A 26,796-nucleotide genomic window follows, 5' to 3' on the forward strand; every position below is an offset into this window, starting at 1 on the left:
AATCTGAAACTAATAGATAATCATATCAATTGAATTTAATATAATTATTTGCAGGTTTCATCTTCAAAATGTGGTTTGTTATATATTAGCCAAGAAGCTGCCATTATAGGCAATGTCAGTTACCATGATTACAATGGAATATTATTAAATATTGAAGAGAAAGAAAAAATTGCTCGTGATCTTGGCCCAGTTAACAAGGTAACTTTTTAACATATAATAAAAGTAGTAGTAATGATATTTTTCATTTTCTGAAAAAATAATCCTAATTTAGCCTTTAATTTGAAAATGCTGTATAAATGTAAAGTTCTGCTATGTTATTTTACTTATTTTACTAGAATATTAATTTACTTTTCTAAGCTTGCAGTTTTTAAGGGTCTCCATTTATATGTGTTAATTATTTTATAAATTAATAAATTCTGGGCCCACCAGTGGCCAAGCATTCTGTTCCCTGAACACTGGGAATTCGGTTGTGGGTTTGCACCTCGCCTGGACAGGCTGTCCACATGGAGTTTTCTGGATTTTCTCCACGTCTGTAATGCCCAAATAGGGGCCAGTTACCCTTAAAAAGATCTCCTGGAACGCATCCCTCCTGAGCAGATTGCTCCAGTGTTGCGTTGCTATAACTTAATAAACAAACAAACAATAAATTGCAATATCTCACTTAAAAATTGGACTAGAATTGATCTGTTTTTTTATTTATCACAAACATTTCACTCTTTACAATCATTAAATTTAATATGTAATGCAAATTTAAAATAATTTTTTAATGTTAAATTATTGAAAAAAAGCATTATTTAAAAAAAAATTTAAAATATTTGATTAATTTGCAGCAATTATGAACTTACGGGCATCTATTTTCCTTCAAACAAAACAAACTGGCATGTCTAGCTGCCAGGTCAAAAGTTATTACTTTGTTTATGTTATCAAGTTTCACCCTGCTTAAGTGCAAAGGCTGGTGGGGTTTGCAGAATCCACTAGATCAAGCTAAATAAACATTTTTTGCTTCAGAAAGTGAATATTAGACATTGTATATATATTTTATATAAATGAATATTATTATAATAAGTGAGTAATTATTTTTCTCCATGATTATGCAACAACTGGAAGTGATGAGTTTCTGATAAGACGGTTTCTAGTCTAAATAAAGTCATTTAACATGAAAATTAGCAAAAGTAGAGCTAAACAATGAAGAAAAATGCAATTTTTTAGTGTTTGTTTACATTCTAATTTTGAATGTGTGACCTTGAAGGGGTGGGGCAGTTTGCAGGGGAAAACTCAATTGGACTTGTCTAAAAGAATGCTGATTTGTTGATCTAATATCTTTCATATTACAAATTACTAATAAGAGCTTAGAAGGTGTTTAAAGAAGAACTTAAAAGCCAATTAATGGCAAGAAGGTCTCCCATAGCTTTACTATAGATAGGCAACTTTTTCCGGGATTATTTATGGCTGGAAGGTGGTAACAATGCCCTTATTTGTCGAAATAGTCACTCAACCAAAACAACAGCCAACCCAAGCTTAAATCGCAACAAACTTCTCTATGATTGATGTAATTAATTTATTTCTTGATATCAAGTATTCTGCAGTTAAATGGTGTAGTGAATGGGAGTTATCTTTTATTTCCAGAGGTCTGAAACTCCGGAAATAGAAAATAAAGTTAATGTCTGGATTAAGATTATAAAATAAGTTTTGAGTAATTATCCTACAAGTAACTGATATATTTAAATTGACTTAAAAGATTGATGTACTAAAAAATATATTGATAATTGTCATTTCAAACTGATGGATATGTAATATTGATTGTTTTTTTCATATTGACTAAATTCAAAAAAATTACTTGTTGTTGTTGGTTATCAAAATGATAAATGATGCAAAAGTTAATTTTGTCTATTCTCATGAATGCATGCTCATGATTGCTTTGAGTCGAAAATAATGATATGCAAAATATGTGCATCATACATCAAATTCTTTTAAATGTTACTGTGAAAAGGAAATAAAATTATTTTCTTTTTCTTTATGATAAACATTACTTTATATTTTTTGTTTTTTAATGTAAATATCTATTGTTTTTGAATATTATACTATAACAAATGATTATATTCTAAAATTATTATTGATTTCATGAAATTATGTTTATGTAGGTTTTATTTTTGAAAAACCATGGTGTTGTTGTCTGTGGAAGTAGTATAGAAGAAGCTATGTTTTTAATCTCTAATGTTGTTGCTGCTTGTGAAGCACAGGTAATTAAATTTATTTTGAATAAATAAATAAGATACATCACATTTTGAATAGTAAACATTTAAGTTGTTGACTGAATTTTATTACTTTAGGTGATATTAATTCTATATTATATTACTGCAGATAATTATAACTTTCAATAATTTATTTATATAAAAATAATATTTTGTATTAAAATGATTGAAGCTTTCATATATTATATATTAGAAAGAATAAATTTCAGATTGCATAATTGATGCAAGAAAGAGTATGACACATATACAGCAATGCTTCCCAAAGTGGTTCCTATGAACCCTTGGGAGTCCTTGGAACCGCTGATGGGGTCTGTGGCAAATTAAAATTAATTTGGGGGTGCAAGGACATCAGGGGTCCACAAAAGGTTTAATAAAAAGTAAAATGATTGTGACTCATTTTCATTATTATGAAAGTTAAAAATAAATAGTAATTAATAAATTGGTAGTCATTTTTAAGTCCTGATATAAATGTTTGTTCTGTGAATAAAGTTATTGCTGGAAAAGTAAAAAAGGTGTGTTTTTTTGATTTTATCATCAATTCTCAGGTTATTTATCCAAAAAACTGTTAATTAAGAAGTCTCATATTATCAAAAACAATATTAAAAATAAAAAACAATCTGTTAATTGTGTTTTACTTAAAATTTACACATTGATTAAGTACTTAATAGTTATTTCTGTTATAAATGTAATTTTTAATTTTAATATATTAAATTTAAATATAGAACAAAGTACTTTTTAATTAAATATATAGTTCATTTTATAGAATTTTATTATTTATTTTATTTTATGATCATCTATATCAATCATAATAGAATTTATAATTTTAACTATTAAAACTATTTAATGACTAAAAATATATAAATAATTCATTTATTTTCATCAAACATGTTTTTCTATGAAAATTCAATAGATAAAATAAAAAAACTTAATTTTATATTTTTGTAATGTAATTTATAACACAGAAATAAAATACACATTTTTTACTATATTATATCTGTTTTTTGAAAACATGTAAGATTTAGCTAGTAATTTCAATAAATATTATTTTAAATATCAAAATGTTTTATTTATATTTTAACATCACCATTCACCATTCAAGACATCAGAGTTAAATTTGTAATTGTGTAGCATTATTTCACTTGGGGTTCATGGTCAGGTTTCTACTATGAGAACAAGTCCTTGGGCATAATAAGTTTGGGAACCATTGATATACAGTATATCTTAAAAGAAAATGTTTTGGATTTCTCATCAGATACAGTTGTCCTTTTAATTTTATTTTTAGAAAATTAGTTAATTAGAAGGCTAAAGTCTGGTATTAGAGTAATAATGGTTCTTTAGAATTTAATTCTTAAAAAAATTTTTTAAAATATTACATAATATTTATTTACATATTAAAAGTAATAATTTGTTAAAAAATTATCAATGCATTCAGAAAGTAAATACTATTTGTCTATTAAAAAAGACATTATTGTAATCAGATTTACCATACTCTAAGCCAATGATTCTCAACTTTTTTTTGTCTCAAACTTTTAATAATTTAAAAATTTGGTGGTGCACACGGTTACTTTGGTAAGTATCACAAGACAACCGGTGACATCATAACAGTGATTTTTAAACTCATTTGGTTATTTAGGTAACATTTTCTAAATGCCTTGGTAAGTTCCAGCAGTAACTGGTAACACCGGTTACAATTTCCAAACTTGCCCTAGGAAGGTAGAACTGATTGAACTACTTGTCTGACGTCACTTATGTATGGGTATTCGCAGTGGTGTCACACTTCAAAAATCTTGCGGCACACTAAAGTGCCATGGCACAATGGTTGAGAATCACTTCTCTAAGCTATATTTTTTCTTAGTTTCTGGAGTTATTTACTTTAATAATAATAAATTTTGAAATTTATGTATCAGAATCAGGTTTTGCATTTCTTTCCAGAAGTGACATATATATTGTTAATTTTAATGGCTTTAATAATTTTTGTGAGTGTTTCAAAGTTAATGTATAAGGAAATAGAACAAAATAACAATTAATAGTGTTTGCCTGTGGTGTATAAAAGTTACATATTACATACTTTCAACTCTTGCTATTTTTCACTGATGGATAGATGTTATAAAACTGCATTTTCTTTTATTCTGCAAATATATATATTTTTTGTTACTTAGTAATATTTATAGAAGCCTTCATGATTATATAGTCTAAAACAAAGGCTATCAAGCAGTATTTCAAGGAAGTTTAATCAGCATGAATAAAAATCACTTATTTATTATTATTAACTCTATAAATTCTAGATTTTAACTCTAAATTATTACATCTAAAAGAATTCATTGTGCTTAGAGCTAGAGCTTTTACAGTGTAAATTGATGATAATATGAGCATAATGTGTAGAGATTGTAGATTTCCAAATTATTCAAAATTAATAAATAGGTAGTTGAAATGTAATTAATTTATTTATCTCTAATATGAAATTCTTTCATATTTGATTTTTAATCAGTTTAATAGTTAACCAAAGAACAAAATTCAGCAGTTTATACAAATATGTAATGATATATTTTAATTAAATTTTATTTATGCTCATATGTATATTCAAAATTATATGTAAATATAATTTTGAATAGTATTCTAAATTTTAAAAATATTTTAATTTTCTAAAACACTGTGTAATAGTGTTTTAGAATACTATTTTTTAAATTTTGAAGTTATGCACATATAAACAATAAACGTCTTATTTATAAATTATTTTAGGTAAGAGTAATGCCAATTGGTCTAGATAATATTCAGATAATGTCAAATGAAGCAAGAAACAAAGTTTATGAATCTGTATGGGTGCACATAATTTGCAAGGTAAAGAGGATGAAAAAGATGAAAAAGAAAAATCAAAAAGATTAAAAGTTTGGGATTTAGAATTTGAAGCTCAAATGAGAATGTTAGACAATGTTGTAAGTTTTAATTGTAATTGATTTTTAAAGCAATTTTATACATATGTGCTTTAATTTAGGAATTAACTATTTTTAAAATATGAATTTAGGGTTTTAGAACAGGATACATTTATCGACAACCACTTATCAGATCAGAACTTCCTCGCCAGAAGAATGATGTTGAAGTTCCTCCAGCCGCTAGTTCTGCAACTCAATTTTTTGAAGATGACAAATGGCTTGGGTAATTTTTGTTTTATATTGTTAAGCAGTTAAAAATCAAAAGTTTTAAATATACACTTTGATAGGCCATTGAAGAAATTAATTGATGGTAAAAAGACACATGAGAAAATGCGATGGGTTAATTCACCAAATGTTTATCAAAAAGTAGAAGTTTTGGAGACAGGAACTCCAGATCCTAAGAAAATTACCAAAGTAAGTAATTTATTTGTTGCATTGGTATTAATATATGTATTATATCTTTAAATAGTAACATTGCATATTTATTTCATCTTTAGCTTTTGGACACATCTGTAGTAACAGTGTTTTATTTATTTATTTATTTATTTGTTTATTTTATCAAATACTTGGTTATTTGACTTCATTTTTAATCTGAGAGGACTTTCTTTTATTTCTTTAGTGGGTGGAGTTACAAGGTAACGGGGACATTGATTCAGTAAGCCAATTGCATCATTTCAGTTAGACTTTATAAAACTAACTTTATTTTTGATTTCTCATCTATTTTTCGATAAATGCAGATAGACAAACTTGAATTTAAATTAGTAGATGTTATAAGTTTATTTTAAGAGAAATGCTTTGAATTTTAAAATTAAAATATAATATGTCAGATTGCTATTGTTATAGTTTGAGATAAAATTATTGTATATTTTTTGAATTAATAAGTAAAACATATGATAATATGTACATATACATAATTTATTTATGAATATCATAAACATATTAAACCAGAGTGTAATTTGGTAACTGTAGAAATGATCTTAATTATTAACTATTGAATACAAATTTTAAATTATTACCTTTACATGAAACTATTTAGTTTTAAAAGTAGTTTTAAAAGTTTATTTAAGTTATTACTAAGAAATAACTGATTGCTAAATGACATTTTTATTTATAATATAATGTATATCCACTTAAACTTTATTATTACATTTATATTTTCTAATTAAACAACTAGTTATACTGATGTATTTGATAAAATTACTAGGATAATAAGTACGCACTTAGAAAATTTACAAAATATTTTTAAGAGAAAATATATTAAAAATGTCTTTACATCTCATCGTTTTTAAACACCTCAGAAAATAAGTTTCAGAAAGTATAATGCATTCATTTTTTTTTTTTCCTTTTTTCAAATAACATGAACATATATTCACATTAACATGTAAGACATCTATCTCTATCTTGAGGAAACCGTGTTTTGTATTCTGCGTTTCATTGCCTTTCTTTCATGTAAGACATCATTTAATGTTGAAGTAACAAATGTGCTCTGTTTGCATTTGCCATTTTAAAATTTATGTAAAATATAATCTTTTCTGTAGTGATAGTTTATATATTGAGGCAGATAAGAAGCCTCTAAAGGTCAACTCCACCATAAACCATTATTCCCTGAGCTATGTAGAAAGGACAAGATGTAAAAACATTTTTAATATATTTTCTTCTTTGTGAATTGTTTGTAAATTTTCTAAGTTACACTGATCTAATTTATAATTTGAACAGTATTAATAAGTTAGGAAAAGCATATTAATACTTGTTAAAATTATACTATTAGAGAAAACATATGTTAAGAAAAGAATTTAAAATAATTTAAATTTTGATAGATTATTGTTAGTTTTTTGAATCTAAGATGCATCTTTATTTATAAATAGTATTTATGAAAATATATAGGCAAATCAGTTTGAATTGTGTATTTTATCACTGGAAGTAATGGAAAAATATAAAAAAGGAAGAAAATGGTAAGTGTTTGAAATATAATTATGGTGATATGGAGATTCTTAAAAGGTTTTAGAAAATGACTCTTAATAATTGAAGATATACTTCATAACTTTAATGTACAGCAAATCCTTAATTAATGTTGTTTCATTATAACATTATTGATAAAAGATACATTTACAATTATTATTGTTGAATTTTCTTTATAAACAGTAAAATTCATTTTATGAGGTGGGAAACAAATGCTGGAGGTTACAAATGTGATCCAATAAGAATATGAGTACTTCTTACTTAATGACTGGATTCTGTTCCTACAACTAGGTTGTTAAGTGACTTGGTTGATAAACAAGGAGCTCAATTGTTTTATATATTCTTGATAAAGAAATGATCTAGGAAACTTCAACTTGATAATCTTGTTTTAATCTGCATCTCTTACATCTTCCAAAACATAAAAATACAATCAGCAAAAATTATCAAAATGTTGTACAAAAAAATTAAAGTTTATTCATTTAAAAAGTCATTCAGATTAATAGTTTAGTCATCAAATTTGTTAAAGGGTGGTAATGGTTTCAGGTCGTTAGTGTTATAATTGAAATTTTCAGCAGGGTAAACAAAAATATAAAAATGTCTGTTGGTGTTACTGGTTTAAATATGTTTTATTAACAAGTACAAGCACTTTTGACAGTATGAAAATTTAAAAATACAAAATTATAAGTCATCAATTTTTGTGTTCTATGCTTGTGTGAAGAGCAATTTGAAAATGTGTACTATCCCTAGATTTATAACATTCCAACCTCCATATTACCTGAAGACGACTGTTATATACTATCAAAAGTGATCATACTTATTAATTAAATGTATTTTTAGTAATTCCAATAGACAGTTTTTATATTTTTGTTTATTTTTAGTAAGAAGCGTTGCTTGTTGTTTTTATCTCATTATTAGTAGTTATTAGGAGCTCTAGAAGGCATGGGTAAGGGAGATAGATAACTGAAGAAATGATAGTTGAGTCCCGGTGTACTTTTGAGAAGAATCTTGTTAGTGATCTGCTTTGTAAGTTTCCTTTCTTATTTTTTTCATAAATTTTATGACATCATAAAACATCATTCCACTTTTTTATAAGTGGAATGATGGTTAATATATAAGTCTAGATTGGGCAAGTTGCTTATTTTATATAATGAAAAAGCATCTCAAAATGTGTTTAGTTAAAATTAAATGATATATATATATATATATATATATCATTTAAATATATATATATATCAGTTAAATTAAATGATAGATATATATATATATATATATCATTTAATTTTAATAATATATATATTAGTTAAAATATATATATATCTAACTAGTAACTCTATATATATATATATAGAGTTAACTTTTAAGTTTTTTAAAATTTAAGCTAAAGTTTTTAATATATTAATCATTTGACTTTTAAATTATAAATTAATTTAGCACTTGAATAAACATTGCTAGTGTCTCTTGGTAATTTTAATGATTAAGTAATGATAGATTATTAATCTACAATATACAGATAAATAATTTAAAATTTTAATAAAATAATGACATGCAAGTTTCTAACCAAACTTTTCTAAATATATAAATAATTTAGAAACTAATGTATAATCATGGAGACTGTTGTTTCATAATTTTTATTAATATTGCTGACGCCTTGAGTGCCACCGTATATTTTGTGAGAAAAAATGATAATTTAAAAACGTTTGGAGATGAGAGTTTTTTGTAACAGCCAAGTGCATCAGCCATATTGTTTTTTTTCTTCTTGTTCTTGTGTAACGACCCGCAAACCCATTAGACTTTTATCAAACCACAAGTGTTTTCTTTCATATTTATACAGTCCATTAAAGATCGACAAACATCTGGTTCGTCGAGGCGGATGAGAAGAAAAGAGACAATTTCGCAAGCAAATAAGATTGAGTTCAAACTTCATTAAATCACCTATCCAAGGTAGGAGGAATCTATCTGTCCGTTACACATGGTAGACAGTTTAAAATGGATCAGCTCGAGAAATTAAGGAAAAAAACACGCTTCGATAAGAGCTAGTGTGACGAAATTAATTAGTAAAGTCGATAGTCTAGTTGAAAGCGACAATAGAGAGACAGAAACTTTTCTAGAAATATTGGATCAGTTTAGTTGAAAGAAAGAGTCATTGAGAACCTTAAACGGGGAAATTGAGGGTCTCATTACTAGCCCAACTGATTATGACACTGAGATAGCCAATAGTGAAGAATATGAGGACAAAATTATAAGTTGTAAATTTAAGATCCAGTCTCGTATTAAACAATTAGAAGCAGATTCGTCCGTCATTATGGTGAGTCAGGCCCCCGCAGGTTGAAATAACTCCACTAATATTAAATTGCCAGAGATTCCTCTACTGAAATTCTCTGGAAGATTGAAGAATGGAGTAACTTTAAAATGCAATTTGATAATATCATTTCGTCAAGTGAGCAACTATCGGCTGAACAGAAACTACATTATTTGAAGGCTGCTCTCATAGGGGAAGCTAAGAGTTTAGAAACGTTAAATGATTCATTTGCTTCATTGTTTCAAGCGTTACAAGAGAGGTACGAAAACAAGAAATTAATAGTAGAAACCCATGTTAATGCGATTCTGGACTCTGTAAAACTAGCTTATGAGTCAGCAAGGGGTTTGAGGAACTTAATTGATAATGTCAATAGGAATATGCGAGCTCTAAGAGTCCTGGGATATGAAAGGAATGAGCTTTCTGATATCTTAATTTTAAACATTGTACTTCAGAAGCTGGATAAGGAGACTCTAAAACAGTATGAGTTCAGTATTAGTTCGAATGATGTTCCTAAGCTAGATAATTTGATTTCATTTTTGGAAAACCGTTCTCAGATTTTAGAAAATATTAATAAGGCCATGTTCGTGAAACCAAGGTGTAATCAAGATAATGTTAAACCGAAAAACTTATTTGTGAAATGTAACAATTCTATGTCTAGTTGCATTTTATGTAAGCAGAATCATCCTGTTTACAATTGTGATTCTTTTCTACAGTTGGAAGTCTCCCAAAGAAACGATGTTGTGGCCAAAAACAATCTCTGCTTCAATTGCTTAAGTGATCGGCATAAGTTATCCAATTGCAACTCCAAAAGCTGCTGTAAGATATGCCGAAAGCGACATAATACATTACTGCACCGAGAGAAACAAGCTATAATTGGTTCAAATGCACCAGTGATCGACAGCAAACCGACTCCAACCAAGCAGGATCTTAATTCCAACGCAATAGAGTTTTGTGAAAGTATACCTCACTCACTGTCATGCATTGACAAGGGAAATAAGACAGTAATTCTCTCGACAGCCATGGTGGGTTTTAAATCATACTACCAGAGCCAGCATTCAAGTGTGCGCAGTATTGGACTCGGGCAGTATGTCAAATATCATAACTAGAGATTTCGCAAGTCGTCTGGGCACATCGCAAGAAAGAATCGATCTCACAGTCTCTAGTATAAGCGGAAATAAAACCTCGGTCAAGTTTAAGCTGCCTGCTACAATAATAAACGGCAATGGAGCCTTTTCTAAGACGCTAGAGTTCTTAGTGGTGCCAAGGATCACGGATTTACTTCCTGTTTCCTCTCTACACATTAGCAAAACAGAAATACCCCATCAGTTAGCTGATCCAAGTTTTGCTACACCAGGCAAGATTGGCATGCTTATTGGAACTGAAGCATTTTTTGAAATAGTCAAGAACAATCAAATTCGTCTATTGTGGAACAATAACCTAACATTTCGCAACACAGTTTTTGGATACATCGCAACTGGGTCCACAGACTCTAATGATCAAGATCAATATTGTGGACTAATATCAGAGTCAGAATCAATTGATAAATGTTTACAAAGGTTTTGGCAAATAGAAACTCTTACAGAGGCTCCAAGTTTGGTGAGTAAAGAAGAAGAGTATTGCGAAGATCATTGTCAAAGAACTCACAGACGTAATGAAGATGGGAGATACATTGTGCAGATGGCAACCAAGGAGATACTTTAAATCATACTTGGGAGAGTCAAGGAAGTTAGCATTGAAGAGATTGAATCAATTGTGGAAGAGACTATCAAGGGACAAACAATTAAAGGAGTTATATCAGAATTTCATGAAAAAGTATTTGGATTTGGACCACGGAAAGGGTGCAGGAACCTCCCGCTGATCAGACAGCATACAATATATGTTACTACTTTCCGCATCACGGTGTGTTTAGACCAGACAAAACCACTACAAGGTTAAGGGTAGTAGTCTTCAATGCATCTGCTCCCACAACTTCTGGACTGAGTCTAAATAATCATCTCTTGAAAGGTGAAGTTAAAGGAAGATGTTTTCAAGATCATGACAACATTTCGAAAATACAAGTACGCATTTACAGCAGATATCCAGAAAATGTTTTGTCAAATTCTAATTGAGCCCTCGCAATGAGATCTCTTAAGAATTGTTTGGAAGAACAAGGAAGAAGAAATGCCAGTCACCGACAGACTGAAAACTGTGACTTATGGAACCACCAGTGCTCCCTTTCTAGCAGTGAGAACCATTAAGCAGTTGGCTTACAATGAAGCAGCAAGATATCCTCTGGCCTCTAAAACCATGTTACAAGATGTCTACATGGATGACATTGTGTCAGGTGAGCAAGATTTCGATGCTGCCCTCAAACTACAATCTCAGTTGTGCAACATATTGAGCACATGAGCACAAGAAGCTGTGGCTCAGTAAGCTCGACTGACTTAAGATATATTTTAACAGATCCACTTCAAAGGGCTGTCTTGCTAGGGTATGCAGATGCCTTGGAGTCAGCTTATGGAGCAGTAGTTTACATGCATTGCATAAGGGAAGATGGAACTGGCAAGACACGACTTATTGCTAGTAAATCTCGTGTCGCTCCTCTTAAGGTTATTACAATCCCTCGATTAGAGCTATCAGCTTGTCTTGTACTGTCGCAACTTATCAAAAAGGTACACTCATGTCTGCAAATGGATATAGTTGAAGTGATCTTACACACAGATTCAACTATTGCCATTGCTTGGATCAACACTCCTACATATCGCCTGAAGACTTTTATTGCGAATCAAGTAGAAAAGATACAATCTATTACTGAAGGCTGTCACTGGAAACATATAGCTTCCCACTCCAATCTTGCAGATGTAGTTTCTTGGGGTTTAAATCCGCAAGATCTACTATCCATGGAATTATGGTGGAGTGGAGCGTAGTCTCAAGTAGCACCAACCATTAAACATCACCTAAAAAGAACTGTGGGTAACTCGCATCTAACTATAGAGCAGTTTATAACTATCACCACACAGATAGAAGGAAATTTGAATAGCCGACTGCTCACTCCTATGTCCTCTGATCCAAGCGACTTCCAAGTTCTAACTCCAGGACACTTTCTTATCGGAAGACCTCTGATTAGACTACCGGAGTCAGATCTCACCGGTAAACCAGATAACTATTTGTCTCAATGGCAAATGTTAACTAAATTTGTCCCAGTTATATGGCATAAGTGGAAATTGGACTACCTAAACAACTTACAAGGCCCGACATAAGTGGCAATTTGAGAAGGACAATATAACATCAGACTCAATGGTCGTCTTAAAGGATGAAAACCTCCCACCCAAAAGTTGGTCGAAGGGCCGTGTACAGGAAGTTATCAAAGGATGCGATGGGAAGGTGAGAGTGGTTCTGTTGAAAACCCCTCAAGGTGTTTTTAAGAGAAGCATAACAAAATGGTGCCTGTTACCATTCATCTAGAAAGAAAATGTGATTTGCCTTGGTGACCTACACTCGTCATTTCTGTTGTAATTGTTAAATTTAAATTTAATGTTTAACATTGCTTATTGAAGTATTACTTCAACGCGGGCCGGGATGTTGACGCCTTGAGCGCCACCGTATATTTTGTGAAAAAAAATGATAATTTAAAAACGTTTGGAGACGAGAGTTTTTTGTAACGGCCAAGTGCGTCAGCCATATTGTTTTTTTCTTGTTCTTGTGTAACGACCCGCAAACCGCATTAAACTTTTATCAAACTGCAAGTGTTTTCTTTCATATTTATACAGTCCATTAAAGATCGACAAACGAATATTATCAGGAAAATAATGCCTATTTTAAATATAAAATTTACTTTAAAATAGTTTAATAATAATTAGACTTGTTAAAATAATTTCTACAAGTTTATTGAGAAATTTTTTTTTCTTTAAAATAAATAACAGACACCAAAAAACTTTTAAAATTTAGTAACACAAATGAAATGTTTAATAAAAATTAAACAAATGCTTTTAACCTTAACCAAGGTCTGCTTCAGGTTTGTAAACCAATGGAATTCCAAAATTGGAATGTGTAGAACTGAACATTTTGAAAAATATTTTAAACAATTTGGAACATGCAATTTGTGTTACCAGATTTTAAAGGTTTTTTGGTGTTTGTCATTATTTCTAGTGAGTAAGATGGTATTCTTTGAAATAAAGATATTCATATATATACATATATATATATTTTAATTTATGGAGAATCCTTGGGTGTATTTGAATATGGACTTTATACTGTATCTTTTTCACATGTTTAAAAACTTTGTTGGCTATTTATTATTTTATGACAGTGCAAAAACTGATTTTTTTTTTTTCAATTGTAACTTTTTGGTTCAGAAATTTAAGTATTCAAATATTTAAAGCAATTTGTAAATTGCCTTAAGTATTTAAGTATACTTGAAAATTGTAAAGTGAATAATTTTGAAATTTAAGCAAATAAAAATTATTTGTATAAAGTTTTAATATATTTTATGATATTTATTTTGATAGATGGCAAATTTGAAATAAACATTAGCTTAAAACATTGTTGAGTTTTTCTTAATTTGAAAAAATGAAAACTTTCACAAAGTTATGAAACCCTAACGATAATAAAACTCTTTCAAACACACATTCAATGTATTAAAATGCTTACTATTAAGTTTTTTTTTTTACATTTTACTTTAAAACAATTATTGTATTCATAGGGAATAATAATAATTGCATATTTTGAATTATTTAATTATATTGGAAAGTAAGAAATGTTTTTCTTTGACTAGATAACAGTATTTTTTAAAATAAATTTTATGATGATTATTGGAAATTTATAACAGCATTTCTCTTAAAATAATGAAAATTTTAACTGCATGAACTTGCATGAGTTACTTTATGTTTCTAATTGTTTCTGGGCTTTATTTTGCATAAAATTCCTGAAGGCTAATATTTATTAGCAATTTATTTTTTTATGTCATTTTATATTTATTTATTTTGCAGTGGGTGCAAGAAGGTTCTCCATCTCATAGTACTCCAGTTAAAATTAATAGTACACATCAGTTCATTCCAAAGAGTACTGATCCAAAAGAATTTAAAAAAAAGCAAAAAGAGGTAGCAATGATGATGATGATTTAAATTACATTAATATTAATATTATATTTAAATTCATTGGTTTTTATTGCTTTTCAGATAAAAGAAAATAGAATGGCTGCTAAAATAACAGCAGGTCCACAATCACAAATTTTAGATGGTGTTACCTGGGAAGAAATCCGTAAAATGCAGGTATGGTCTTTATTAATTTTGTTATGTAATTTGTAGCTAGTTTGTTTTAAAACTTATTTTATTTTTAGGATGCCACTATAAGTAGCACTGGAGATCAAGTTGTACTTGTTGGAGCAGCATCTAAAGGAATCATTCAAAGGGATTTTCAGCACAATGCTATGGTATACAAAAGTGCTTACAGCAAAAATCCATTTGATAACATCACTGATCAAGAGTTAGAAGAATATAAAAAAATAGTTGAAAGAAAACAAAGAGGAGAAATAGGTATTTTATTAAGTTTTTTAAACATTGCAATTTTAAAAATTTGAATTATTTTAAAAAATAATTTCAGTGGAGGATGAAATTCCTGATGAGATTAAACCTTTATTAATGGAACCTGTGGCAGTACCAGAACAAGTAGTTAGCAGTTCTTTAGAAGAATCTAAATCACCACCTATGTCACCAACTTCACCATATTCTGATGAAGAAGGTAAAGAGTTTATAGAATTTAAGAGAAAAATTTTTATAGAATTTAATAGAGAAATTTTATATATAAATTTATTTGAAATAGATTTTTATTAAATTGCATGGCTAGCTATGTTTTTGCTTTATTGTTATTTTTTTGTTTTGTTTAACTCTAATTTTTTTTAAATATTTCAATTGTTTTTTTATTAAAAAATAATTTCATATATTTATAAAATTTAATAAATGAAAGATTTTTTAAACTGTTTTCTTATATTTTTCTAAAATCAAAATAAAGCTGCTTCAAAATAATTCTTTAAATCAAAAAAAAAAAAAAATAAAGATTATTATAGACATTCAAGAGTGCAAAAACTTATGTTTTTAAAGTGCAAAAATTTAAATAAATTCTCTAATACATTAATAAAACGTGCTTTACAAATGTTTTATTTTTTAGTAACGTTTAAGATTGTTGTAAAAAAATGTTTAATGTGTTGTTAATTTTGTAAGGCATATTTTCTAAAAATTTTAAATTCAAATTTTGATTATTAAATCTGAAAATTTAGAGTTAAACAATGCAAAATCAGTTTATTTTGTTTGCTTGCAATTAGTTTTTGTTAAGTTACTGCATGTTTGAATCCTTCACAGGACTTAAAGCAGGCGGTCCTGTGCACAGATCTCTCTCTGCTCGGCTAGCTGCTGAAGGTATTGTGCAATAATTTCAAGCAAATGAAAATTGCTTTTTTTTTCTTTTTGCTTGTAGAGAATTGCTTTTAGCTTTTAATATTTTTATTTATTGAATTTTAGTTTACTTTAAATATTTTGAAATAATTTTATATAATAAATTAGAATTTCTTTAAAATATTTAAATATAATGCTAAAGTTTTGAAAAATTATTAAATATAAATTTTAATTGATGAAAACATCTTTAAATTTAATGCTGTCAGATGCTTCTGAATCACAAAGGGTAGAAGGTAAGAAAATTAAATAAATTTGCTTTTTTTTCTGCTTTGCATGTTCTTGCATGACTTGCATGACTACATATAGCTGCCGAAGAAGAACGTGAGAAATATTTTCAGCGTAGAGCACAATCTGAACGAAAGCCAAAACGTGCCAGTGAGTGTGGTATTCTGAATGAATATTTTAAACATTTATTGACTGTTGATTATTTAGTTATTTTTATGAAAGAATATTTCTTAAATTAAATAAAATTTTAAATAGTGATCATAATGATTATTATTTTGAAATGAAAAATTTTGTATTTACTATGCATTTTAATGTGAAACAATTTATTAATTTAATCTTTGGTGTGCTGCATTAACTGTTTACAATCATGTTTACACTCACTGTTTAATCAGTGGATTAAAATTAAATATAGAAAATCAATTAGCATTTATTTGAAATATGTAAATACTTATTAGTTAATTCTTAACTTTAATTTTGATTTTTCATCTTATTAATAGCTATATTCACTATCTTTGTTCAAATAACATAGATCTATTAAATTATCTTTTTAAATATTCTACTTGTTATCAATCATTTAATGTTATGAAAAAGTAGATGCTCCTACAAGCTACATTTAAAAATACATTTATAAAACTTTTCTTATTGTAATCTTAATCTTCTTATTATCATCATCATCTTTGGGTAAGTAAATTGGCATTTTCAAACTCTCTTTTTGTTGTCAGCCTCAGTATGAAGCTGATTAATGTGAAGACAACACATTAGCTAACATTTTTGACCTTTCCAAGAGGTCATCATTACGCTTGATACATTTGATACAGGAAGCATCAAAAATTGGTTTTTGAGATAATTACCACATATGTGACAATGAAGGTTTTTGGTTGATCATTTCTGTTACTAGTTTCTTTTAATTTACTAAGCCTAAATTTTGGCTTTTTTAGTAACTTCAATCACACAGTGATACATTAATTGAATATACAGCCTTGTGTGATTGAAGTTACTAAAAAAACCAAAATTTAGCTTAGGTAAAAACTTAATTTTTATTTACTTTCTAAAATCAAATGAACCAGAAACACAAAGTCTGTAACCATACATCTGTATTACACCATTTTGATTATGCTGGTACAATATTCATAAATATGTGAAATTTGGAAATATGAGATTTGTGAACTAGATCAATGATTTGGAAGTTTTTAAATACAAATGGAACATTGAACATGATATAAAAATGAAGTATTTTAAAAATTGCATTAGCTTTTAATTTCTTAATTACTTCATTTTTATATTGTTTTCAATGTTCCATTTATATTTGAAAACTGTTCCAAATGTATTAAGCTTTGGACCATTTGGAAAGGTTGTGAAAATGTTAGAATACCTTTCATAATCAGTAAATAAACATTGCTATTTAAAAAATTTATACAAATTTATAGGGGAAAGATGATGACAACACTATTTTCGATGTCTACCTACCATGTTTTTATTTGTTGAAAGCAAATAAAGTAATAACTTACTAACTTTGAATTTAAAATAGATATTTAACAAAGCACTAAACCATGTCGATTGCAATGTTGCCAAAACAATGTAGAACATATGTATGTACTGGTACACACTTCAGACTTCCAATGATTTATTTAGTAATTAAGTTTTAATGAACATGCTTGTTTTTTTTTTTATTGATTGAATTTGTTAAAATAATTTTAATATTTTGACCAGTAGTATTGTCACATGGTCTTTTATTAGAATATTTTATGTTGTATGATATTAATCAGCTTAACATGTATATCAACATTTTGCTTACAAATAATATTGTCAAAGTGAAGCATTTGATAACACAAATAATCATGTGACAAAATGTAATGTTTTTGTAAGTGTAAAAATTTAAACTGTATGTATACATTTTAAGCTTAACATATTTAACATGTATACTTGTATTTCATTAAAATATACATGTTAAGCAGATTAATTTCATGTAAAAATTAACATACAATACAAAAAAGATTCAAATAAATCCTTCAGAAATCACTAAAATTGTTAATAATTCAATCAACCAAAATACATTCAAATTTGTATAATAGTATGGACATATAGAGGTCAAGGTTTAATTTGAGACCTCGTTGATTGAATTTGATCAAATCAGGTGTGTGAACTAAATGTCTTTGTTTACTTTTAAACATATATCCTGATTCTAATATAGATTTATTTTAAATTTAAAATGATTTAGATTAATTTATCATGAGCAAAATACAATGTAGAGATTTGTATTTTAATTCATTAATATTTTAGAAATTTGGAAGATGTTCTTAGAATTATTATATTCCAAAATTTTCACTATCCTAAACATGTATTATTTTACCTTTTTAAGATCAGTATTATCAATTTGATATGAAGTCTCTGATATTACAAATATCCAAACATTTTTAATGAAATTTCTGTAATCATTAAATTATTTTTACTTGATCTGTTATTTTTATACAAAATACAAATTTTTGTTTCATAAGATTATTAATAAAACTAAATAGACAATTACATTGCAAGCCATAATTTGAAAACATGAAAACTGATTCTCTTACTATTGAAAATTCTTTATATAATATCAATAAAAAATTTATAATTATGGTACATTTGAGTAAATATAAATTAAAATAATTTGATCAAAAATAATCTTATTAAAAATAAAAAAAAATCTTTCTGAAATTTCAAAGAATTACTACGTAAGAATAGTGCATTTGAATATAACACGATAAATCCTGTATGTGATATTGACAGACAATTAAAAAAAAAAAAACAAATCCTAAGAGTAATGTTGAGAATATAGTCAAACTCTGTTATAATGAGCAAAATTAATTGTATTTGACTGTATTCAGTTTTAATTTACATGTATTTCCAAACATTTTCTCATGGTTATAGTGGGTATTCATGGATATACCAAGCAAATTTTTGGTAGCTATGCAAACAAACAAACATTCTTAATTGTTCAACTAGTAAGAAATGCAAATTCTTGAAAGAGTTAGTTTTATGACCTGCATTAATTACAGACCTATTTATCACTTAACTTTCTTTTTGGAGACTGTCCCCCTCTTTCTTGACTAACTACTGGCTCTTCTCTGCCAATTTACCTAATTATCACAAGAAAAATCAAAATAGCATTCATAATGAAAATTCACCTGTATGCTACTTGAGGAAAAAAAAAGTTGATCTTATAGAATTTTTTTATTATGTTTCTTAAATTTCAATCATTGCAGTTCTGAATATCTTTTAGTTTATTAAGTTGGCTATTAGTTTTTACTTGCATAAATAAGTTTCATTAAATACTGTATCAGAACTTATGTTGTAAGATCACATTGTTTAAAAACTCAATATATGGTCTTATTACAAAATTTTATACAATGTTGTAATGAACTGTATTAGATGTTTAATTGAACAAAAATTATTTTGAATATTTTGTACATCTTAGTTTGATCTCAATGCAAATCATTTAGTATAAAAATATTTCCTAAAATGTTTGCAATAATTGTTGCTTTCAATAGATTAATTCTGAAGATATTTCATTGTTGCCAGTATTTATTTACAACAATGATAATTTCTTCCAGGTGATACTGCTGTGAATGGAGGAGAGGATAAATTGAAATCTGTTGATAGCGGTGATGTTTCTGGTGCTTCCCGAAGTAGTAAAGAAGTTAGTATTAGTTTTAAAATAATTTTTTCACTGATTATAATCTGTTTATAAACAAATTTAAAGTTACCTAATTTTTATTATTTTAAGTATAATGGTATGATTGGCCAGTGGAATATCAGTAAAGAATACTTTAGTTGTTATCAGTCTAGAACAGTGGTTCCCAAAATGGGTGCTATCACCTTGTGGGGCAATGAGTAAATCTGGAGATGAAAATAAATGAAGGTACTGGGACAAGATCCTGACTGAACAATGACCATATGTGAAGGTTTAGTTCACTGACAACTTTTCACTTTTCTCCATTAAAATGGGTAATAAGAAACATTGTGTTTACTGGTTTCCAGATGTGGAGAACAATGTACATTAAGGACACAAAGTGTGAGTGAGGTTTGTAGAAAAGCATTTCTAAGAATATTTCCAAACCTTTCTCACACAAGGGAAAACTGATTGGGGATGTTGATTATATATAAATTAATGGAACCAATGTGATGGTGGCTTGAAAGAGTTTGGCACTCACTGATCTAGAATATAACAAAAATTTCAGTACTGAAAATTATTGATCAAAGTATATCATGTGTTTATTTCTCTTATCCTGTAATGTTATTTTCAATTGTACAATTCCTTTTGACTCAAGTTTGGAATGTGCACAATCCCCTTTCATTTACTGGAGGATTGTTTTCTGCAGAGCTCCTTTTGCAGTTTCTGTGATCTGTACTTTGATTCTACAGTCTCTTCTCAAATGAGTTAGGTCTCTGTATCTTTACCTCTTGTCAAAGTAGACATTATTAACTGAGTCAAGAATTTATACAATTAGAAATATAGTTATTTACATAAAATATTTATAGAGAACTATTTATAATAATGTATGACACATGGACACTATAGTTGGGAGCATTTCTTTTCTTGACTACTCATTCTTCTCTGTTTTCTGGTCCAAGTTTGATGACCTGACCAATCAAAAAACCAGCAATAATATTCTATCACATGATGGAATCTTGTTGTTGTTTTTGTGTTGGATGGATGTTAAAGACAAGTGCTGACAGACCAATTCATTCCAATACATGTAAATAGCTTACAGGATTGCTTACATGTTTGTTGGTTCTCTAACAAAGAAGTCACTGCCATTCTTTGTTTTTATTTGTCCTTTAAGGCTTCATTCAATTAATAATAGTAATTAATAAGGGCCAGATTTGTATGCAGTGCATGCTCTTTTTCTTAAATGCTGTGATATTGAAACCTTGATATAAATACAATTTGGATCTAAGTAGATCAATTTAAGATTGTCTGATAATGCATATAAATTATTTGGATAAATTAGATTAATAAGTATAATAAGTATAATATTTATGATAATTTTAAATTTAAGTTTTTCAAAAAGCTATGTAAACATAATGTTTAATTAAATATAAAGGAGATAATTTCTTACAAATAAAATAGTCAAACTTCAAATAAGGAGCATGAACAAAAAAGATTATTATATAAAGTTCAATTCAACAAATAATATGGCTAAATCGACAAAACTAATACTGAATTGCTAATAAACTATGTACTGGGATTTGGATTCAAGGCATTTAAAGCAGATGGAAAAATTTTCTATTGTAATGTATGTTGCAAATCATTTCCTTCTAATAAACAAATCTAAATAACCCTGCATCTTGTCAGATCAGCACAACATGAAACATCAAATGAGCCAAAACAGCAATTGATCACAGGTAAACTCTAGGTGTATTGAAACTAACTTTATTAGATTTCATGATATCAATTGAGAATGAAACATTATCATCAACTTTAACATTAAATCTATAATTGATAACTTAGTAAGGGCATTTACTCATTTCCCATTGTTTTACAGGACTATAAAGAAAAATATAAGACTTACATATTTTATAAACAATTGTATAAAAAGAAATAAATTTAATAAACATTGATTAGATAATATAGAAAGTTATAAAAGTTTATTGAACATGTAATTTTATTTGTAATAAACTTAATTGAGTATTTCCTAAATGAAACATTATTCTAATGTGTTTTGTGGTGTCATAATTTTCAAATCTTGTGTGTCACCTATTGTCAAATGTTTATCCCTCCCCACATAAAAATGTGTGCTGTAAAAGTTATTAGTAAGAAATAAAAGTATGTAAGCATTTCAGTCTACAAATTTTAGTGTATATTATTGGTGCTTCTAACATGTATATAAATCTGGCCCTTAGTAATTAGAAATGCTTGATCTTGACGTTTTAGAAAACAAAGTCATTTAATGTTAAAGAACTTTTTAAAATGAGTTGTAACACCTTATGCTGATATTAGTAACTAAGTAATTGGAGTTGTTTTTTGAATTATCTTAAGAGTTCACCAGTTAAAGAAATTGGTGAAGAATCACCCAAAAAAGATAAGAAGAAGAAGAAGGGTTTGAGAACTCCATCTTTTCTGAAGAAGAAGAAACATAAGAAAGAGAAGGAAGAAAAAGAAAAGGCTGCTTCTGAAGTCTAGTTTAATCGGTAAAAATTGCTTTTATTTATTTTAAATTTATATAATATTTTCATTGTTGCTGACTCCTTATTTATTTTCCTTTAGGTAATACCACATGCAACAAACTGCCAATGTTTTCCATGCTTGCATAAATTGGCATCAATAGTGGTCATGTTGTTAACATGAAAGTGATGTCTTTTAATTTCATTCGGTGCATCACAAGGATTGAAACCCAAGTGCTCTTGCTTTGCCATAGATATCCACAAATTCCAGATCACTCAATGTTAATAATGATGACAATAATAGCAACGTTTACAAACATTTTGGAATCATTTAGCTTTTAGCATTCTTTCTTAGTATATATTGAGAATTTATATCTATTACAGGATGGAACAAACTTCTGTGTATATGACTATTTGTCTGCCAAAGGAGATAGCAAAATATATATATATGCGATTCTTTTTCCAGAAGTTTTTTCCATTCTGCAAAAGAGAATATTAGAAGTATGGGGATAAGGTTGTTTCTTGTTTATTTCAGATCATATCTATCTGGTTTTTCTTTTTGAAACTTTTTTATACAACATAATGAATGTATATTGGGTTTTTAAAAGTCTTTTTTTTATTTCTAGGATTTGTAAAATGTTAGCTGTGTTTTTAGTATAATTAATACATGTTAATTTCTGTTGTTGTTTTTATAAAAAGAACCAATATATATTCAAAGGTCAAGTCATCCCCATTTTTGATGACCATGTATAGAAAAAAGGTCTTCCTGGCAGCTGCAGCCAAAATATATCTGGAAGTGTATGATTAAAGTAATATGAATGTAAAAGATTCAAACTTCATATCAAGGAATCCTATAAACTTAAAACTTTAAGCACAGAATATTTTGGTTTGATATTAAAAAAATAAAGCTTTACTGGTTGTTACTGTTCGGTACTGTTCCGTAAAAGATTTGGTAAGAGACATGGTACTCTGCGGGATTTTCTAATTAGAAAGCGAATCAAGTATTAATATCATTCCATTTGTTACTATTTTTAATTATAAATTTCATAAAAAGAATGAACAATTTCTCTTTTAAAAACTTTTTAGATATTTCTAAGCCTATTTTTTCATAGGCACATATATTGGTTCTTACAAATTTACAAATTTTATGCTCTCCTTTTATTTATTGACACTATTGATGCTGTAATGGATTTCTATTCAAAATTTGTATTGAATTTAGTTTAATTAGTATCATTGTCATTTTTCCAAAGCTATTCAACTAAGTATTTTAGCATTTATACTTCATAAGTAGCAATATTTCTCTTCTACAAAGTTTCTGAAAGTTTTTTCTTCTTGTCAGGTACAAAATTAAATATATATATATATAATATTTAGGTTATTATAAATCTATTAACATGTAAAATAAGGTTATCAGAATAAAATCCTCTACATTTTGTACAGTGTTATAACTTTACTGTAAACAAGTAATCTTGTAAAAGTGTACATGTGAATTATTTGTATTTTCTTCATTATTATTGTTTTTTAACTGGAGAAATTGAAAGTTTTATCTATTCCTGTAGAGTTCCATGTATTAACACCTTATGTATACATGGCATGTTGCATTTTGTGTGTGTTCTGAAATAAAAATCAGAAACTATGATATATATATATATAGATATATATTTACAGATAATCTAAAATCAGTAAAGCTTGGTGCAGACTGCAATTTCTCCTCATGATTTGTTTGGGCCAATTCAGTGCAAATGTTTTGTCTGCAGCCAAATGTTATTAAAAGAAAAATTTATATGAAAGTTACTTAGTACTGTGTTCCATGGCTTTTTTTAATTGCATGATTTTAGACAATATTATTATGTGAATAAGACGATCCGGAAATACTGTTATATGTATGTGAATATTAAATACGCATAAATTTATAATTAGAAATTGTTTTTTATTTATCGTAATTGACAATGGTTTATAAAGTTAAAAAGGACAAATTTATCCGTTAATTTTAAAAAATTTAGGAAAATTAATAAACAGTAAATAACGCGTTTAATGATGATATAAATTATAAAACACCAATAACCATTTTTATAATCATAAGTTTTTTCATTACTTAAAACGGTTTACAGTTACAAGGTTAAAAGTAAGTTTTTTCTAATTGTTCCTCTTAAACTCAAGGAAATTCATGCGAAATATAACAGAATGATAGTTTTCCTTAATTATTTTGGAGATAATCAAGGACATTCTTACATATCTTTAGGAGAAGACAAATGTGGAGTGCATGATTATTCTCATTTTCCTCAAGTCTATATTCAGAAAAATTTAATAGAATTACTTCAAGATTTTGTTAAGAAAAATCAATAAATGTTCACTGATGATAGCTATTATGATAACAAGATAAGTCTATTAATGGCTCATTTGCATTATTACAGAAAAATAACTAATTCAGAAGAAAAGACATCATTTTTCACAACTTGTTAACATTTCAAAACATGCCTTATTTTACGATTAATTCTAAATAATGAAATATTTCACTACTTTGATTGGTTAATTGCGATTGTTTCTGTATGAATTGAATTGAATTGAATTGAATTAATGGCTATTAATTATCAAATTAATGGTCGACTGCAAATAATTTGTGATAAATAAGCGAAATATAATGCGCGCGCGCTGATTTTAATGCTCTGACCCAGCACATTTCAAACTCATATTATTTGAATCGAACAAATAGCAATAAGTTTATGTACTGTACTTTGCAAATACATTTACCATTGATAGGAAGGGGAAAATTGTTTTTACTTAATTTTCAAATAGGTTAAATTTGTTTATTAGAATTAATCTAAAAAATGCTTTGATGGATATAATCTATGATACGTTTTTAATTAACACTGTCAGAAGTAATTAATCTGTAATATGACGTTATAATAATTTATTATCCGCCTTTATACACTATATAGGACAGGCAAGTACTTTAATCTTTGTAATGAAATCTTGAAAATGTTTCCAAGTTTTTTTTTCATGTAAGATAACTTATTTGTAGTAGGCACTAATTTAATTTAGAAGAAAATAGGTGAACATTTTTTTATATTGAATTTGCGAGAATACGACGACGTAACTAACGACACTTTCGTGAATCCAGGCTCAGGTCTGGTTGCAAACACTGCGATTATTTGGCAACCTATGCACGCACTCCTGTTAAAAACTTTCATTTTTGCGACTAAATTGTGCTATTGAAAATTGCATAGGCATTTCTAAGCTTAGTTTAAATAATTTTCTACTTAACTGGTTATTGGAGTACTCCAATAAACAGTTAAGCAGAAAATAGCATCGAATTAATTAATTTGCTAATTAATATTTACGAAAATAGAATTACTCATCGAATTGATACATTTAGGTTAAGTCGTATTTGAAATCTGGAAAATAAGGAAAGCATTGAATTTATAACTGAAGAGAGAATTAACGATGATTAAAAGTCGATAATGATTACTCTCTGAATGATTTCGACTGTTTCTCGATTTATGATGTGATGTAATTTAACCCTCAAGCAAGCTTCAATTTAAACGAATTGGTCGGGAAAATAAAATGAAATGTCTCATGTAAATTACAAATCGTACGTTTGCAAAATAATTAAATTAAAAATGAAAATAAAAAATAAATCGTGGTCGGCTGACATCACTTCGGGATGTGTTAAAATTTGATACAATTTTTCTTAACTTTTTTAAATTTTTATTTTGATTTCTTTATGGATAAAATTTTTAATAAACGTCGAAACGAAGCCATCCAATTTCGCATAAAAGTTGTACTTCAGATTTGATTATAGTTGTAAATCGATATTCGCGTTTAGTTCTAACTTTTAAATTGAAGACGTTAGCGCCGAACAGATTAAATTTTATTCTTTCTGTGATGATTATTTTTCAAATTTATTAAACTTATTGGGACAATTTTCTGTATAACAATGGCGGTAATAAATGCCCTGTAATAGAGTCGACTAGTGTCGGATTACTGAACATGTAGAGCAGATGTGCGGCCGGATGGCCAAGCGGTCAAGGTTAGCAGCCTACCGCCCTGGGGGACCCGGGATCGAATCCGGACGGGTCAAGAAATTCCCAGGAATTTTTCGGGGGGTGGTCCGTCCGGATATGTCGGTCCCCGTCCCTCACCACTCGGCCGCCCCATTGTGGGCCTGGCCGAACCCATAATGGGCTTGCTATAAGAGGCCCTCTTAGTGCCCACTGGGTGGAAAGAGTTAAAAAAAAAAAAAAAAAAAAAAAAAGAACGTAGAGCTAACGATCGTGCGGATTATCGAGACTAATTTTATTATTAAATTTTGGTTAGTAAATATCTCAACTTGGTAAATAACTGCGAAAACTAATCGTGTGCAATCTATTATACTATCTATTTTAGTGTTGATAATTCATAACAGGGCCCAACAAAACATAATAGCCAATTTTGTGGAAGTTGATACTCATATTTGCCCATAAACTTTAGATTTAAATTTAAGATATATTCATCATTCAGCCCTTTCGAACCCCTCAGTCCGAAGAACTCGAGTTCGAGTGTGGTTTGGAAATAAATTTGTG

General features: G+C 28.1%; 1 protein-coding gene across 1 annotated transcript in view; it reads left to right on the forward strand.

The window, feature by feature from the left end:
* The window catches only part of LOC136977785 (protein hu-li tai shao-like), a 42,279-nt gene extending 18,255 nt beyond the window's left edge, over positions 1-24,024 (forward strand). The window contains 16 exon segments of the mRNA XM_067273343.1: positions 55-198; positions 2,142-2,240; positions 4,992-5,067; positions 5,070-5,185; positions 5,275-5,405; positions 5,470-5,596; positions 5,802-5,837; positions 14,408-14,518; positions 14,597-14,689; positions 14,758-14,953; positions 15,021-15,158; positions 15,776-15,832; positions 16,175-16,243; positions 19,681-19,766; positions 22,110-22,261; positions 22,338-24,024. Of these exon segments, the coding sequence (XP_067129444.1) occupies positions 55-198; positions 2,142-2,240; positions 4,992-5,067; positions 5,070-5,185; positions 5,275-5,405; positions 5,470-5,596; positions 5,802-5,837; positions 14,408-14,518; positions 14,597-14,689; positions 14,758-14,953; positions 15,021-15,158; positions 15,776-15,832; positions 16,175-16,243; positions 19,681-19,766; positions 22,110-22,253 (1,623 nt within the window). The 3' untranslated portion in view covers positions 22,254-22,261; positions 22,338-24,024.
* The last annotated feature ends 2,772 nt before the right edge of the window (positions 24,025-26,796 follow it).

The sequence above is a fragment of the Centruroides vittatus genome, unplaced genomic scaffold, assembly GCF_030686945.1.
Source record: "Centruroides vittatus isolate TY-2023 unplaced genomic scaffold, ASM3068694v2 contig_474, whole genome shotgun sequence".
NCBI classification, from domain to species: Eukaryota; Metazoa; Arthropoda; class Arachnida; order Scorpiones; family Buthidae; genus Centruroides; species Centruroides vittatus.